This window comes from Convolutriloba macropyga, chromosome 11 (genome assembly GCF_964194025.1).
Source record: "Convolutriloba macropyga chromosome 11, txConMacr16.3, whole genome shotgun sequence".
Classification (NCBI taxonomy): Eukaryota; Metazoa; Xenacoelomorpha; order Acoela; family Convolutidae; genus Convolutriloba; species Convolutriloba macropyga.
In genome coordinates, this window is record NC_134478.1 from 47,359,316 (window position 1) to 47,376,999 (window position 17,684).

A 17,684-nucleotide genomic window follows, 5' to 3' on the forward strand; every position below is an offset into this window, starting at 1 on the left:
TTGATCTCTCGATAAAGTCCGAAAGTAACAAAATGCCCTAGGTTTTCACAATATTGAGTTCGTACGTGCCAACCTGTCACTGTGTCCAATGAGAAGTCTTCTTCCACAGAGCAAGATGGTCTCAATTGCTATCAAGTATTCTTCTTATATGTGTTGAGGCTTCAGACAACGAGAAAGATGGGCAAAAACTTGCTTTCTACGAGCTTGTAACCCAGGCGGCAAATAACAAAAACGCAATTAGGATCAGCGTGTCGCATAACTTTTTGATCGTTCGAACACCGGTAAATATGGGAAACTTTGGTTAGGAGCTGTCTCCAGGAAAAAACAAAAAAGACAGACAACGAACAGCAATGAAAAAAACGTTGTCAGAACCAAAATGTTGTGTTTAAAATGTCATCTTGGTCGAGCTGGTAAAGTTTTAGGTTCTGTAGGTTTGCACCCGATAAGAAACCTACATTCGAAGCACTAAAGTTGCAGCCGAAAGAACCGTTTCCCAACGTCTGTATACCTGACCACATTGCAACAAATGCGTTCCAATTCAGTGAAAACGTAGTTTATGAACAACTTAAGACATTCAGCAAGCACACTGAAGCCGGTTCCTTTAATATGTTTTCAGAACCTCTTCGGCACGCAGTAGACTGCACTGCACCTGATCGCTCTTAAAACGATCTGTCTGAGAATTGCATCTGATCTGTCTTAGTTTGCTGTGAAAGCGATGAAAAATTTGAAAACTTTGTTAGCAGGGGACCCTTTCCTGCTTTTATTTCCAAAGCACTCTTCTGCGCTTCAATGACCGCCATATCCAAAACCATGGGGTGCTTCCAATAGTATTTGGCGAAGTGTTGCAATGACTCATAGCAAAGTGCCTGGCAAATCTACCTAACTTAGGAGCAATGGTTTTGTTTGATAGTCTGAAATTGGATGTCGGCGTTAGCGGAGGCGCTGTGGTAATCTTTCATTCGTCAAAAATTACATACGACAAAACATAGTTAGTGCTATGTTGGATGAAGACATGCTTCAGATTGATTTCCAAAATGATTTTTGGCTACTCTCAGCACAAACGACTCTTTTGTAGCAATGCAATCCTTCAAAGTGAATCTGGTGTTCAGCAGAGTGATTGCTGGGACCGTTATAGTTCTCCTTGACGATATGGCCGATGATACACAAGATCAAGACTCAAGTTCCGAGACTCAATTCCGATCAAGACTTCAGTTATTGCTGGGTCTGAAGATCAGATCAAACAAACGCCTGCCAGCCTAGCCAAGAAAGGTATTAAGAGAGGTTTAATCTTGAAGAAAGACAAATGTGAGCTGTGGTCAAATAATGATTTACCCTAGGTTGATCAAGCAGTTGATTAAATTTGGGAAACGGTTTTGAAGTTCTGGGCACTGCGGATGGTTCAAAAGAAATTGTCGCTTCTTGTTTGAAGAAGAGAGTTTAAAAAATTTTATGTAAGCTGAAAAATTTACATTAGCTCATCGATTCTCAATGGGCATTAGTTATCCTTCGTTATTGTTTGGGTTCACCGAAAGTTGTATACTCTCTAAGAACAAAAGACCCATCAAACGAGATGCTGGAAGTACTGAAAAATTTCGACGAAGATCAAAGAGAAGTTTTGAACCTAATTGTTGACTCCTTTATTGGCGATGACGCAATGAAACAATGTTCCTGGCCTATCAGTTTGGCGGGAAGAGGCATCAGACAGTCACAAGAGCATTACAAAGAAGCGTTTTTTTGGCTCAATTATAACCTCAGATGATCTGGTCAACACAAAAACAAGTAGACATCCCTCAGGAGGTGAAACTTTTAAAGAGTTACAACAGAATCCGGAATCCCTCAATCTACTTTCTTACACTCAAAAGAAGATCCAAGAAGCAATTGATAAAAATAAACTTTCTGCCCTAAAAGAAATCAAACAACAATCAGGGAAGAATCGAGATTCGAATAGCAATGCCTGCCTCAATCTGGCTGAGGAATTTTAAATCAGTGTCAAGTACAGGCTCGGGATCGCGGTTTATGATCGCGGATAAAGTAAATGTCTCAATTGCAGGTCAAGTACATTGAACAGTTTTGGTGTACCATGCATTGGCCTACCACGGAGGGGGAGATGCGATTCCAAGGCACGCTATTCGCGACCGTATAGCTTCCACCCGTTCAGCAGCTAATTTGTCCCCAGTAATTGAAAAACGCAATCTCTTCGCGGAAAATTACTCACGCCGAGGTTAAATCTATCTGCCTTCATAAAAATCTGGACAATCTGCTGCTCTGGACATAACCGATACTTCCTCTCTGCTACCAACTATTAATTCTCAAGAGGCAGAGAAGTGCAGCTCTGCACTTGAAGCTGTTTAAGATCAAAGAGATGATCAGTATGAAAATAGATGCGCTCAAAATGTAGTATTTTTCAATCCTCTGGCAATCGAAGTTTTGGGCGGTCTGTCGAGGACTCTGATGAAGGCTTTACTGCGCATTTCGTTGTTATCTGGTAAAAAAATTTATCAGTCATTGAGACACTACATTGCATTCAATTGAGGAGCTCAGTCACTTTCTGTTGTCATTATAACAGTTCAGCTACTATGTTGTTATCGCGAGCTCCTTAGTTGAACGCATCAATTAGTTGACTTTGTTTGATAATTAGCGATCCGATAATGTGAGACGCAATGCAAAGATAACTTTTCCAGGACTTTTGTGTTATGCTGAATCAATCTTTTGATGAGATAGAAACGCGCCCAGAATCATTATTGAATTCACCCAACGGGTGGGGAGCCTTTTCTTAAGCAGTGTTCTCCAACAGGAGGGGACCTGAGCTCACTTCAAGTTCAAAAAGGCGAGGAAAATAAAAAACGATAATTAAAAATCTGAGGGAGAGAGCAAGAAACCTCAAAGACTGGAGAAGACATTAAGATTAGCAATAAGAAGTGATCAGCAAACAACTGAATTTTGGATCAAGATAAACCAATTTATTTAATTATGGAGACCGCGCAGATCGCAATAATATTTTAAGAAACCTGAGGTTTGGGGGAGAAACTTAGTTTCATATAATAGCAAATTTTGTTTAACCGCAGAAAATTACGCTACTCGCTAAACATGTTGTAGTCCAAGGAGCAGGCAAAAATATTTTTCTTTTCGTATCCATACTGCTGATATAAACGACGGCTTCAGAAATCAGTGAACAGAGTTTAAATATTTTCCTCATTTTTTCAATTTAAGACGGGCATCTTTTTTTCATGAAATGAAAAAAAAAATATCTATAACCTAAAAGCCGTTCTTTAACATTCTTCTTAGCAAACAAATTCATTAATATGATTTTTCCCCTATTTTAAGGTTTCTTAATCAAATGGATGATAAAAAGAAAATGCATGATAACATAAAACGTAAATAGAAAAAAAATAGATGCGTGATGCGCGGTGTTCATAAAAAAAGATAAGACTGACCCTTAATTCTGATAATTGTAGCAAAATTAGTGCTCACAGAATGTTTAAAAAGTGATCAAGGCGCCTTATGATCAATGATTAGTATGCCAGCGGCTTCAAATGAAGAACTTTACCGGATTGAGGTTTGGTAAAAAAATGTAAGAATAGAGGTGAATAGCGGTGAAAAAAAGTTATACACTTTTTTCACCGCAAAGCGCCCGCATCTTTCAGGTTTGAATGCGATAAATTTTTGCGGTTTTTTTTTCGCGGTAAATTTTTTTTCAGCGCATTCACCGGATTTCTTTCAAAAAAGTAACTGCCGTACACGGGTTCGAATCTCTCACATCCCGCAAGTCGACAACTTCCTATTCAACTGCGGCATCTGTCACTTACTTCAATGCTATTTGATGTGAATTTAAGACATCCGTTGAAAAAAGAGCAGTGAATATTTGTAAGATTTGCAATTTTAGCGCGAAAAGTTTTTTTCATTGCATTCTGCTGGTTGCGGTAAAATTTTTTGCACTGCATTCAGCTGGTAGCGTTGAAAATTTTTTTTTCACCGCTAAAGCGGTGAAAAAAATTCACCGCTTATAAGTTTTTTTAACCGCATTCATCGCATTGAACGCAAATCTTACACTTTTACTCAAATTCACCGCAAATCTTATATCTTTTAGCAATTTTTAGCTGTGACACCTCGACCCGCGTACTTACAAAGCGGTGTTTACGTGTTGTTAATGTTAACGAAGGTTGATTGAGCAGGAACAATTAAGCTTCAGAATTAAATTCAGAAAAAAGAAATAACTAATTAAATCCGAGCCATAAAAATTTATGTTATCTTAAAATTTTGGGAAGAATTAAATACTCAATATTGACAAGTGTTATCTTATCTGTGATCACGATTCTTACAAATTCATTTATTTTTGTCGCTGCTGTCTACATGGTTCGCCCAACAAAACTTTTCTTTGATTTCATACAATGTCAAATATAATTATTTTAAATCATGCCAGGCTATGATTTTTTGCAGGTCATACAATGACTATATAGAGTTCCTGGATGTCATACAATAATCATCGCAAAATTTTGAAGTATCAAAAAATTGCTAAATATTTTCCTGCAAGATTCTGCCAAAATTTTTTGGAGATCATATATGGCAATTAAAATTTTGACTGGTGCCACAAACTCCGGCATAATTTACTCAGATGGAAATAAATTCATTAAATTGCAAGTGAATTTTACTGTGTAGGAAAAATAACTATGATTTGCATACCTGTTTAGGGCATAATTTTTTTATAATGCAAAAAATTACTGCTTATTTATTTATAAACGATAATTTTTATGTTTATCTTGGATCAATAGAACATCGAAATTTTTACCCATATACACGGTTCTAAATCATTTTTGTACTTTGCAAAAAAAATTGCTCTACAAATATTGCTCTCAAATATTGCTCTACATTTCGTTATTTGCAACAAGTATTGCTCTTTTGGTGGATCACAAATTGATGCTGGGGAATCAGTAGTTGACTCCGTATTGAATAAATCAAAATCTTAAACGGAAGGAAAAATAGAGGCAGGCTTTGCGGTGTTCATACTATGATCTTTCACGATTTCTTTGGTTTAATAGTACAAGCGTACTGAGATAGAAAGAATGGACAGTATGAAATCATCTATGATCCTTGTATGAAATCAAAGAATCGTAAACCCGAGTGCGGCTACGATATCCACTTTTTTGCCGTTTAAATTAATTATGTAAAATGAAAACAAATGAAAAATCATTGATAGTGTAGTTCACCACTGCCGATTCTCTGCAGGAAGAGGATGATTACCTTGAAATGGAAGAAGTCATATTAAAACAATAGGAACTTTTTTGTTTGTTTAGCCTGTATTAACCATTTTACTGCTGCAAATACATCAGCACGAACCAATTGACAATCTGAAATTGTTCGCACTTCATCAGAAAATTCATAAAATTTTGCGAAAACAGTACTTTCGAAAAAAACTCAAAAACCCTAAATATTATTTGATAAGTGATTTTAGAGAAAAAATTTGACCAATTCCATTCCTAAAAATAGTTTGATATTGATGAATCCGTTATACAATATACGATGAGAGAGCTCATGTAGAAAAGTACATCTGTTAATCAAAATTTTGCAGAATTCTACAATATCAGCGGGATATCTTGCAAGAAAAAGTGAAATTCTGGCAAAATTTTTGGAAAAGAAACCGAACAAAAACCTCTTACAAGTAAGGCCGTGTTCGTAATTTTTTTCAAAAATAGCTAAATTTAATTTCAACTAGATATAGAAAGACATTTTTTATAAGAATCTGGTGAGATATTTCGCAAAATTGATTCAAGTAGCCCTAAGGTTTTTGTGATAAGTGCTTTAAATAATTCTTTAAGTTTCTAAAACTAGTTAATTTGAATTTAATTTTAAAAAGCTATTTGAAACTATTTGACACCATGAGCAGACTTTCTGGGGACATACTTCAAGTCAGACCGCACGTGATATCTTCAGTTTTTTTAAGGCGGGCCTGACCTCATGTGAATTCTTGCGACGTCTGTGCAAAACGCGGAAATCAATACGCAAACAAGGAAACCCAGGTCGAGGTGTGCGTTAATGATCAGACAATAAAAAACGCACGAGGGAGGGGTAAATTGCGCTCTCGATTAAATGGACGAGCCCTATATTAAAGTCTGCATACATGAACGAACTTCCTAGTAAAAGTCTGCCTAAAGTCTGATCTTTAACCAGCTAAATTCTGGTCTTTATCGAGATATATTCTGGTCATTAACAAGCTAAATTCCTGTCTTTAACGAGATACATTCTGATCGTAAACGAAATATATTCTGATCATTGTCGAGATAAATGCTGATCATTAACTAGATAAATTCTGATCATTAAAGAGGTATATTCTGATCATTAACGAGATAAATTCTAACCATTAAAAAGATAATTTCTGATCATCAGCGATATTAATTCTGATCATTAACGAGATAAATTCTTATCATTATTGAGATAAATTCTGATCATTAACGAGATAAATTCTGATCATCAACGAAATGGTCTGATCTTGGAGCGCAGATTTTAGGATGATGATGATAATATAACCTACTATCGGAAAATTATCTTAAAGTGATTGAAAAACGAACTTTTGAGATTTTTCTGTCGTTTTTTTCCCTCCTCCTTTCTCATTTAGGATAATAATCGGCTACGGCGAAGTTACAAACAAATGTTGATCATGGCTGATTATAGTCTGGTTGGGTCTGATCGTTAACGCACACCTCAACATTGGAAGGCTTCCGTTCATATGAACGAACTTAGAAAGCTTCCGTATTCAGAAGATCAATATTTCTCGATTTTTGGAGAAAGATTTTAATGGCGAACATTACATGTTCCTGTCAAGCCTCTTGGACCATCGGGAAAAATTTCAGGTTAGCAAAATTTCAAATTGGAGCTGTTTTAGATTTACAATTGATTTGATCTCAGGACCTGCAGAGCATTCTTCAGTTGCATCGGGAATCCCTTTGAGGTTCCAAGTTAGTCTTACTCAGATGGAGACCTACTTGAGCAGGAAGAGAGAGGGATACTGGGAAGTCAAAGACTTCACACCTCCAAACGCCATTTTCCCGTTTGTACAAGGGGATCGGTTTGCAATCGAGTTTGTGCATAAGAACACTCATGTAGAGGTTAGTTGTTGAGTCTATTGCTTTTCGAGGCGATTATTTATGGGACAAATATTTGAGTTGTTGGAATGTTGATTTATTGGACAGCTCAATTGGATCGGAATTTTTTTTCTGATTTTTGACTATTTCCAAATTAGAAAAAAGAACAACAGGAGCGAATAAAATTAGTTCAATAAAAATGCCAAATTACTTCTGTCAAGTTCCAATCATTGCCCTATTGTCGAGTATATGAGTACTGACATCTGAAATTAAATACATTAATCAGTAATGTGTCAAGTTTTCTTTTCCGTTTCTGGTCTTGGCACTTCAACCGTATGCTCAAATTTTACTTCGCGAAATTAGACTGTAAAAAAACTTTTACCCTCCTTCACTATTCATACAAAATTTATAAGATTTTTTATACAAAACTCAAAGATTTTTCGATAATTTGGAAACTAATTGCAGGTTATTAAGTTCATTTTTTACTACCCTCCTCTCCCTCCATCGAGAGTTTCAGCGGGAGTTGTATAATACTTAAGATTTTATTAAGTACGCTTGACAAAATTCTAAGGTGACGCCGAATATCCATTTTTGCTATACAAAAGTAATATATTGCACGCAAGGCCAACAACAAAAACACGAATTATCCATTATCACTCGTGTAAGCATTTTAAGTTTCACCACTTAAAATGAAATTCTGATGCATTTCAGATATTAAAAAGGAGGCTTGGTAGTATACCTTAGCCCATAGTGTTCCGATCTGTTCCTTTTTACTTAATTGTCTACGAAATGACGAAGAGAACGAAAATTTTCCAAATACGCACAATTTTTGAAAAAAAATAATGGTTAATGAGTGATTTCTCTGAAGGGCAAACCAATTAATCAAATAATCACTTCTGCACTGGAGAGCCGATGAAACCATCCTTTAATAAAACTAGGAAACAAGAAAAGCAACCAAAAACTATAAAACATTAATTCCCGTCTAACTCAAAATCTATTTGTTTTTATTTTAAATCACCCCTCAAATTCAAAAAGGATCAGATAAAACCTAAAACAAAAAATGAACTTCAAATAAAAGCAGATACGAACCTTCCTTTAAAGAGATTTTGTTTGTTACAAAAAGAACACAAGAAAATGAATTCAAGTCAACCACTAGTTATCAACTACAAATAATAGATAGAGTCTTGGGTAACTCCGTCGTAGCTGTTCCGTTAGCGAAAAAATGAATCAAATAATACCACCGTGGAGAATCAATGATACTTGTCATCAATAAGATTAGAAGACAAGATAAAAAAATTCCATTTACAAAAAAATTAATTATTACGACCAAAAATCAATACGTAATTTTGACTAAAGCATTAAAAAAAGCAAAATGACAACAGATAATAACACACAAAAGTCTAAATAGTATTAATCAGAACATCGATTTACATTCAAATAGTATCAGCGACCAAACTTGTATTTCTCTTGAAAAGAGGTGGAACCATTCCTTACCGAGACTAGCTAACAGGTAGACAGAAAAAGAGAAAAGGTAGACAGAAAATAAAAAGTTAAATTTGAGAAAAACATCTTTTTTTTGATAAAATTTTCTAAGTAAAAGGACCAATTGCTGTTCATTGAAAATATTGCACAGTCCTGTTCATACGTTCAGGCAGCCATTGAGATCTTTCATTATCCAGAATTTGTCAAAAGACTACAATAAAAGCTGACAGATATTTCAAATAATGATTTCGTCAGTTTAAAATTGATAAAAAACGTCGTCAAAATCGTTAAAACCATGAGCTTTTTATTAAAACCGTTACATTTGATTAACTGCTCTCATTATCAAATTTTGAGGAAAGCGTCTTTTTTGATGAAGTATGGCACGAAACAAAAAAAATTAGACAGAAGAAACACAAAAATGTTAACATTTTCAAAATTTTTTTACGAATAAATCAAATAAAAAGGATTTATGAAAGTTAAAACTAATGTTGCCACAATACCACTAATTAGCAAAAACTAATAAAAAATGAGGTAATATCGCTAGAGAGAGGATGTAAGCTGTGGTTTCATTCGAGACTATGTAGCAAATTGACAGAGATGAGATAAAGAATCGCCGAAATTCAAAAGCTTGACGATTTTTTGAACCAAAATATTTAAATAATTTTAATACAAAATTTTCAATTATAATTTTTTTGATCTTCATGGAATGCCAATTTTACCTCAAATTAGTGAAGGCGACAAGGAAGCAACGAGTACAGAGACAGAACTCAGGATTTCAAAACAATGATATAAAAACTAAATCGTTGAAGCATTTAAACCATATGTATTGGATTGAACGTATTATGACCATTTTATTGGGCTTTTTAATATCAGTGGGGCCTCGTTTCAAAGGATCTATGCGAAAACAACAAAAAATGACCACAAACAATAACCAGTATCAAAAAATAATAAAAAATAGCATAGAATCAATGCCAAAAAACTATCAGATGCAACAAAAAAACAATAAAAGAAATATTTTCTGCTCTGCAATGAGTGAATGTGAGATGTAATTAATAGGACTAAGGTACAATTTTTCAGAAATAAAAAGTGAAATGGCAGAGTTCAAAAGGTCGATCTAATTTTTCAAAACAAAACTTTTTAATGTTATTAAAAACATTAGCAAAAAACTATAATCCTGATATACTGTTCTTTATGTCCTCAGAAGAAACCACCGAGGTCAGCAATTATCCAGATTATATGGTAGCACCGCAGAAAAGATAAACAAGTCAAAGCAAAACCAAAAAATCAATTATATTGCAAAAAACTGTTTCGAAGCCGTTCAAATTATAATCATTTGTACGCATATGTACGCATGCGTTTTCTACAAGCATTAGAAGAATTGTAATTAAATTGACAATAGGAGAATTTAACAAAAAACTTGCAAATTGGGCAAATTTCCAAAAGTGATGAAAAGTTATTTAGAACCCGTGATATCGAAGCAATGAGGCCAGTAAATGAAACAATTCAAGATTCAACTTTCTCCCTAAATAAGTAATATGCATTTTTTTTGCTAGGATTAAGCATTAGGTTGACAGAAGCTCAAAATAAGTGGCAAAAATCAAGTGTAATCTGAGAGTTTTTGAAAACAAATATATTCAATTATATCAGAGCCATTAGATGTCAACTGAAAGCATTATATAGGATCAAGAATGCAATTAAGTGGCGCCAACTGGATCCTGATTTTTTGATACGCTGCTGCGAGACTGCAAGAGGCACATCAAACGCGGGCAAAGCACAAGATTTCATTTCAAATTTCAGCAGAAGAATTTACTTTTTGAAGTAATTGAAACAATGAAATCTATCTGAAAACATAATATTTGATAATGTGGACCCAATTTGACAAGAAAATGACTATGTAATACGTTAATTTTTATTGAAAACTTTGAAAAAAGATTGCTAAATTTTCTAAAAAAAAGACATTGCCTCAGCGATGTTGTAAAATTATTTGATTGTCAAAAACCACGAAGAGACCAAAACTAGCCTTGATAATGCGATGCGTTCAATATTAGTTGCTTAATGATACATTTGTAACCGAAAAAGATACTTGAACAAGAAAATGTCAATATAGCTGAACTGAAAGATTCTTTTTGCATAAAGGTTGTTTTAAGTTAGCATAAAACCGGCAAAAATTGATTCCAAAACACTCATGAAAGAAACAGATGTAGAACTAGCCTTATTTTGAGTTGCTTCAAACGTCTGTCAGCAGCTTGACGTCTGTACCTCCAGAAATTTTGAGGAACATATGAACCGAAGAAATATTTGGCGCGATTTTTGATGAAAAAGCCTAAATTTAAAAAAAAATCATCAATTTTCGAGCTAAAATTATGGGATCAAAAAAGTCAGCCACCCAAACCTGCTCTGGGTCTTTAGGCGAAACCAAAAGCTATATTTTCAGCCAAATTAACAAAATTGAGCAAAAATCTTGTAAAAAGTGAAAAAGCGGACATCATTGCAATGTTCGCAAATATTTGAACCTCGAAAACCAACTAGAAAAAAAAACAAAACTAAAAAATCTTCTGAAATCCATATTCTACTCTCTACGGGATTTCTAATGATACCGATCATAAATCTCTACGATGAAAATATCGATCGGCCAAAAGTGACCGAACAAAAAAACCCATTTGAGTATATAGTTCTTCCCCCCATTAAAGTGGTTCGGAACAAAAACTATACTGAAAACTTTACAGTCCATCTTATCGCTTATTTTTACGCTATAGAACTTCTTCGTGCCATAGAAAATAGCAATTCATATTAGAGCTTACATGTTTCAAGTTCTTCTGATCAGATCTTACAAATAAAAAGATCTTATGAGATCCCACACGGCAAAAATCTGCGTTATCAGGTATTTAGATTGAGAAAAAATGGTTTTCAATTTGATTATGATAAATTTTGCAGTCTCCGCTACTTTCCAAACACTTTTCAGTGAAGCTTTTATTATAAGTTCAGTTGACAAGATCCTAAGTAAAGAAACATTAGTTTCTACCTCTGTCCTTAGGACTAGAAAAGCACATAGAAAGATCCACATAGTAATCTCAAAGAAAAACCAAATTGAAAGCACAGGTTTGAACAACTGATTGATGTTTTCATAGGAACTCAAAACATAAATGGCTTGTAGAATTAAATGCCAAAATTCTTGAAAAGGGAATTGTTATCTGACATGATGTCTTACAATAAATTGCACCAAAAGATTCTTCTCAGAAGAGTTTTATCATGTATGATTTTCTAAGAAGATTGCAGGTAATTTTTATCATGTAATTTAGTCCGATTTTGCATCGAAAGTTTTTAGGAAGCTTTTCAAACCTTGCGCATTTTAAACTACAAGATCATGAGGTCCCGGATTAATCAGCATTCAATTTATTTATTCATAGGTTATATACGATTCATAATAATTATAGTTGATCATATATGACTTGTATGATGTCTCAGTAGTCCTTCGAAGATTATAAATGATTTCCTGGAAAGTACATTTGAGCTTCATATTTGAGCTTCATCCTTCTATGAAGCTTAAATATGATTATTTTGGCTCCGTAGTAGGACCTTACTAAAAAATCAAGTATGAAATCATGCATATATGATCATATATGAAATCAAAGGAACTTCACCCTGGGGGCAGATAAAAGGTCAGGAAAACCCATGCACTCTCTTGATCAACCTTTCTACGAAGTATTTTCACAAAGCCAATTTTTTTCTAAGGATCGATATCTGGAGTGTTTCAGACTAGCTCTATATTTGATCATTGCTGCATTCCAGCCGCAATCGCTTCGAAATTTGTTTCAGATTCTTGTCAACAAAAAGTTCTACACCCTGTTCAAAATTGACCCAAAACAAAAAATATCAGCTATAGAGGTCTCAGGCAAGGTGGATATTCGGTTACTGCGAGTCGACAACCCGGTTAGTATTCTTCATATTATAGTTTTGTTGTTTCGGTGGAGTACTTAGCAACAAGTTAAGATGATGATTTCTTAAACATCTGTTTTTGCGAAACTGTTCAAGTGAAAGTTATTTCTCTAAAAAAAAGGCATTGAAGAAGTTAATTATGATTATGATTTTCAGACCGAGATCTTTGATTGATAAGATCCTAGTTATTTAATACTGGGGTATATTCTATATTCCGCCCGAAAATTGTGTTTTTGATAAAGCTTCATTGAACTAGAGTCTGAAAATGCCCAACAAATAATCTTTGGGCAATTTATCATTGTTATCATTGTGTCATCAATCAATTTTTTCAGCAATTTTTAACATTTTTTTCACTTTTAAGTTCTAAGGGAGAGTTAAATACAGTTTAATGAATTCCAACACGAACAGGTCTGAAAACCTAGACATTTAACTTCGAATGAAATGGCGAAATGGGTCTATATATAATGCTCGGCTTGATCTCGGCCGCTTTCTCTGCAGAATTTTACAAAAAAAACTTGAAGCAAAAATGTGGAAAGTAATTTGGGACGAAAATTGAACTATGGTAGTAAAAGATGACATTCCAGTCCAACGTGTTCTGATCAATGTCAAAAAAAAATTAGCTTGCAACAGAAATTTTTTGTTTTAGATCCTAGTCAAATGATCATTGTATTTTTATGCTTGGAGAAAACTGTTAAAAATTTGCCTAAGATAGCAACGCGTAAAAACTGGCTTGATCCGATTTTTTTAAGACTGTAATTTAACAACAGAGTTCTGTTTTCCATTTTTTAAAAATCTTCAGATGTGTGAAAATGAATTTAATCTCCTGCTAATTTTGTCTGTTGTTTTTCAGTTGACAACTGTAGTAAGAGAAACAGAGTTGCCCATCGTCTTCTCCGGAGTAAGTAAACTTTGTGCGTGAAACTCAAAAATGTTTACCAACTGCCTCAAATCTTTGAACAATAAAACAATATCATTTTCGCTGTCTCAGCGAGAAAACAAAAGAAACTCAATTTAAGAACCTTAATTGCGCAATTTTTATTTTCTACAAGATTAAACTTTCCGCGTCAAAAATCAAACTTTAACGTGTTTCACATCTTAGTAGTATAGTAAGTTGCCTAGTGCTTGTAGGGGGGGGGGGGGGGGGGTAAAATTTCAGAGGTAAAATTTCCCTAAAAGAAATTTTACCTCTGAAAATGTGATTTTCTCTAAGTCAACTCAAGTTTTTTGGCTAACTTTCGCCAGCCTGGGTGCATTCTCACCCACGCTGGCAAAATTTAACCAAAAAAACTTGATTTGACTTAGAGAAAATCACTTTTTCAGAGGTAAAATTTGTTGTAGGGGTGGTGTTCGAACCCACCACCCTACAATCACTGGGCAACTTACGGCTGTTCCAATATTCACTAGAGAATAACTGGATATATCCTAAACTCATAGAATATCATAACATGATTTTTTTTAAAAACTCGAAAAACCCTATATGAGACACCTGATGCCTACAACTTGGAAAAAAATTCAAAAATTTTCAAAAATTTTTTCAAAGTCCTTAAATGGTCTGAAATGGATTTTGCGCTATGAAAGAGCACTCAAAAGTGATTTTTTTGTTGACTTCACTTTTTTCACCTAAGTAGTATAGGGGTCGAAACATAGAAATTTTGAATTTTTTTCGAAAATTTTTCCAAGTAAAATTCGATCCTAAAATGGTCTGAAATGGATTTTGCGCTATGAAAGAGCACTCAAAAATGATTTTTTGTTGACTTTTATTTTCTTTGAAATAGTCTACATAAAAATAGAAGTCAAAAACTTTCTAAAAAAAACAATTTTGTTAAATTGATTTTTTTCTTTTATGAAAAAGCAACAAACTTAATTTCATTATTTCATATTATCATTTGCAAATCAGCATGACAACAATTGCAACGGTAGATTTGAAAAAAATTCATGAAATTTATGATCAAATAAAACTAGACTATCCGGAAAACAGTGAGCGGTTTGTATATTTTTTGGCAGCATGTCTTTATTTGGACCCAGACATCAACCTTGAAATTGTTCTCAAGTTGAGACCATATGGTGGTCTTATAGGTATAGACAACTCTTCACTAGACAAATACCTTAAGTCATATAAATTCCTTCGGTTACATGCAATACTTCATGACGCCTCGGATTTTATTGCAGAACACAGTCAGAAAGGTCCTGGTTATTCATACGTTTTACCGTGTCCAATCACAAACGCCTACATTGGTCACTTGACTGGATTAATGTTTTGCCTCTTCGTGAAAACATTTAAACGAAACGTATTTAGTTTATTGGAATGTTAAAGCCAGAAGTTGTTGTCTTAGAGTTTGAAGGTTTTCGTCATAAGAAATCGGGTTTTATAATTAAGGAGTTAACGATTTGCTCAAACAACTACACAGACACAATCTTGTTCCTTCCACCAGTTTCTTACAACTCACTGTCCGCTAGTGAGCGAAAATCTCATCAGGGTTAGAAGGTTCTTACACGGTTCGTCGTGGAACAGTGGCAATTATCCTTACTGGTTTATATCTCAAATTTTTATTGCAATTAAACTTCGATTTTCTTCAGGAAAGTTTTATGCTAAAGGGAACGAGAAAACTGAATCACTGCAAACACTTTTACAGAAAGAAGTGATAGATTTGGATACCCTTTCAAGCCCTAAAGTTGAGGAAATTGTTACCCCAATTGAACATTTTACTTGTTCTCTACACTCTCTTTACTTGCCGGAGAAACAAAAGAAAAGACATTGCGCTAAAAGAAAAGCACAGTTGTATTTCTATTGGCTAACATTCCCACCAATGAGCCGTCGAGTGGAGAAGGTAGCTCCTTCAGTTCTTCAAGTGAATTTATCTCCAAGTTTGACATTATGCAGTTGCATAACGAATGATAATCAAATAAATCTATCTTTGGTCAGAGAAGATAAAGCAGAATCACGTGGGCAATCCATTCTGAGGAAACAACAGATTATTTGCAACTTATCAGAGATTGAGACACTGAAGAAATATCTTTCACTGCTTGACTACTTTCAAATGTACCATGTCTTTACAAGAGAAAATGAAAAAACTGAAACTAACCCCTTTACCAATGCACAAGTCGCCAACCCTAGTTCAAGTGAGCCTGGACGACGAAGGTCTCCCTGATGAAATCAAGCAGGTAGTCAGCAAAGGAAACGTGGAGTCAATTGTCTACTACGCAAAGGATTGTGGCATGCAATCGAACTACAAAGTGACTTACAAGAAAGAAGACAAAGACTCTAGATATACTACATAAGAATTTTTTATGGTTGAGAGAGTTACTAACAAAATAATGAGCTAACACAAAAAAACTGATGTTTTAATTCATTTTTGATCAAAACGTCTTTTAAAATGAGTGATAAAGAAGATCAGATGGATTCCCCTGCTGGAATAGTTTTGAATGATTTAGTTTTCAATGAAGAAAATCAAGAGAGACGCTCATGGAAATTTTGTAACTCCAGACTACCACGATGAGAAGTAGTGTATTTTACTCAAATCGTAATAATTCTGTTTCTTATTGGTGTGTCCTTGATCAAACTTGTGTTTTTCCATCTTGATTGTGAAGAGTCAACATTTTGGTTTTCATTGCTTTCATGCACAGTTGGCTACGCGCTTCCTAATCCGAAGCTATGAACAAGATAATTACAACAAGCGATAGATTAATCATGGCTGTTTGTGGGCCATCATGCTGTGGTAAAACTGAGCTTATATTCCAAATGCTACTGAGAAACACTTTTTATCCAAAATTTAAATCTATTTACTACTTCTATCAACATGAGCAACCAAAGTTCAGCTATATAGAGCGTAACTTGAACATTTTTTTCACAAAGTTTTCTGGACTTGAGTTCATTTCGCTGCTGGAAAACTGTCTGCTTGTTTTTGACGAATCTTGCGAGGAAATTTTCAATGACAAAGAATTTTCTAAACTCGCAACTGCTGGACGTCATAGAAATATTAGCGTCATTTACGTTAAACATAACTTTTTCCAACAGAGTAAATGGTCAAAAACAATTGATCTCAACACAACCCACATCATTTTGTTCGAATCACCTAGAGACATACAGCAGATCACCTATATTGGTAAACAGTTAAACAACACAAGTTTTTAAAAAGAAAGCTAAGAGTTAGCAACAAAATTACCCTTTGGACACTTACTCATCGACTTGGATCCAAAAACTTCAGACTCCTTGCGTTATTGTACAAACCAGGTCCAACGAGTTTTTATCTACCTTCCTCCAAAGCGGTCATAACTAATTTAACAGATGAGAGAGAAAGAGTTATGTATGCTAAAGCAAATGCTCGAGCTGTCTGTTAGTAATTTCAGAAAGTTCTTCAAAGAAGCACCAAATAGTTTTATAAATTTTCTGTGCGAGTGTTTGCTCAATGTAATTAATGGCAATGTTCCAGTCAACAAACAGTTACTAAAAAATCAAGAGGACTCATTTCAGCAGTTATTTTCGAAGGAAACAAGTCTGAAGAGAAAGCCATTTATTTGGACGAAAAAATCACAACTTATCAAGGCAATAGCATTCTCCTGCTATCTTTACTTAAAAGTCAAATAATGCATGCAGAAGAATTTGTTTTGATCCCCAAGAGGATGTTCATATCAAAAAATCCAACCAAGGAAGAAGTTTTTGAAAATCCAATATATCAAAAAAAGCCACTCAGTTATCGCTACTACAAAGATCTAATCCAAATTTTGAGCAGAGCAATGGAAAAAAAGATGCTGACACAAGCACTGATAGACGTATCACAAGAACAAGGAGTATCGGTGATGGAACAAGTGATCGAGATGACGCAAAATCAGAATTATTTGTTAGTGATGACAGTGAAATCGAACCCGTAGTGAAAAAACGGAAAGATTCAGCCTTTGACTCAATAATGCTGGAGCTAAACCTAATGGATGAAAATAAAACAAAACGAGCTGCAATAATCCTGAAAAAATTTTTGATTCCAATACTGTTTCTATTAGTGAAGAGAATAATGTTCTCCATATTGAAGATGAACCTCAAGGAGTGAAGGTGACAAATTTCTTGTACAATTTACAACAACCTACCAAAAAAATTGACGTGCAAAAGTACTCCAAAATATTGAGTGAACTTGATATAGCAGCCCACTTGGTTTACAATACTCATGCAAAAAAAGTTCTCGATGAGTTTTACAGCGA

General features: G+C 34.5%; 1 protein-coding gene across 1 annotated transcript in view; it reads left to right on the forward strand.

The window, feature by feature from the left end:
* LOC142349153 (uncharacterized) overlaps positions 1-17,684 on the forward strand; it is a 60,385-nt gene that overhangs the window by 4,737 nt on the left and 37,964 nt on the right. The window contains exons 3-5 of the mRNA XM_075400568.1: positions 6,878-7,100; positions 12,375-12,488; positions 13,345-13,392. Coding sequence (XP_075256683.1) covers positions 6,878-7,100; positions 12,375-12,488; positions 13,345-13,392 — 385 coding nt within the window. The remainder of the gene's footprint in view (positions 1-6,877; positions 7,101-12,374; positions 12,489-13,344; positions 13,393-17,684) is intronic.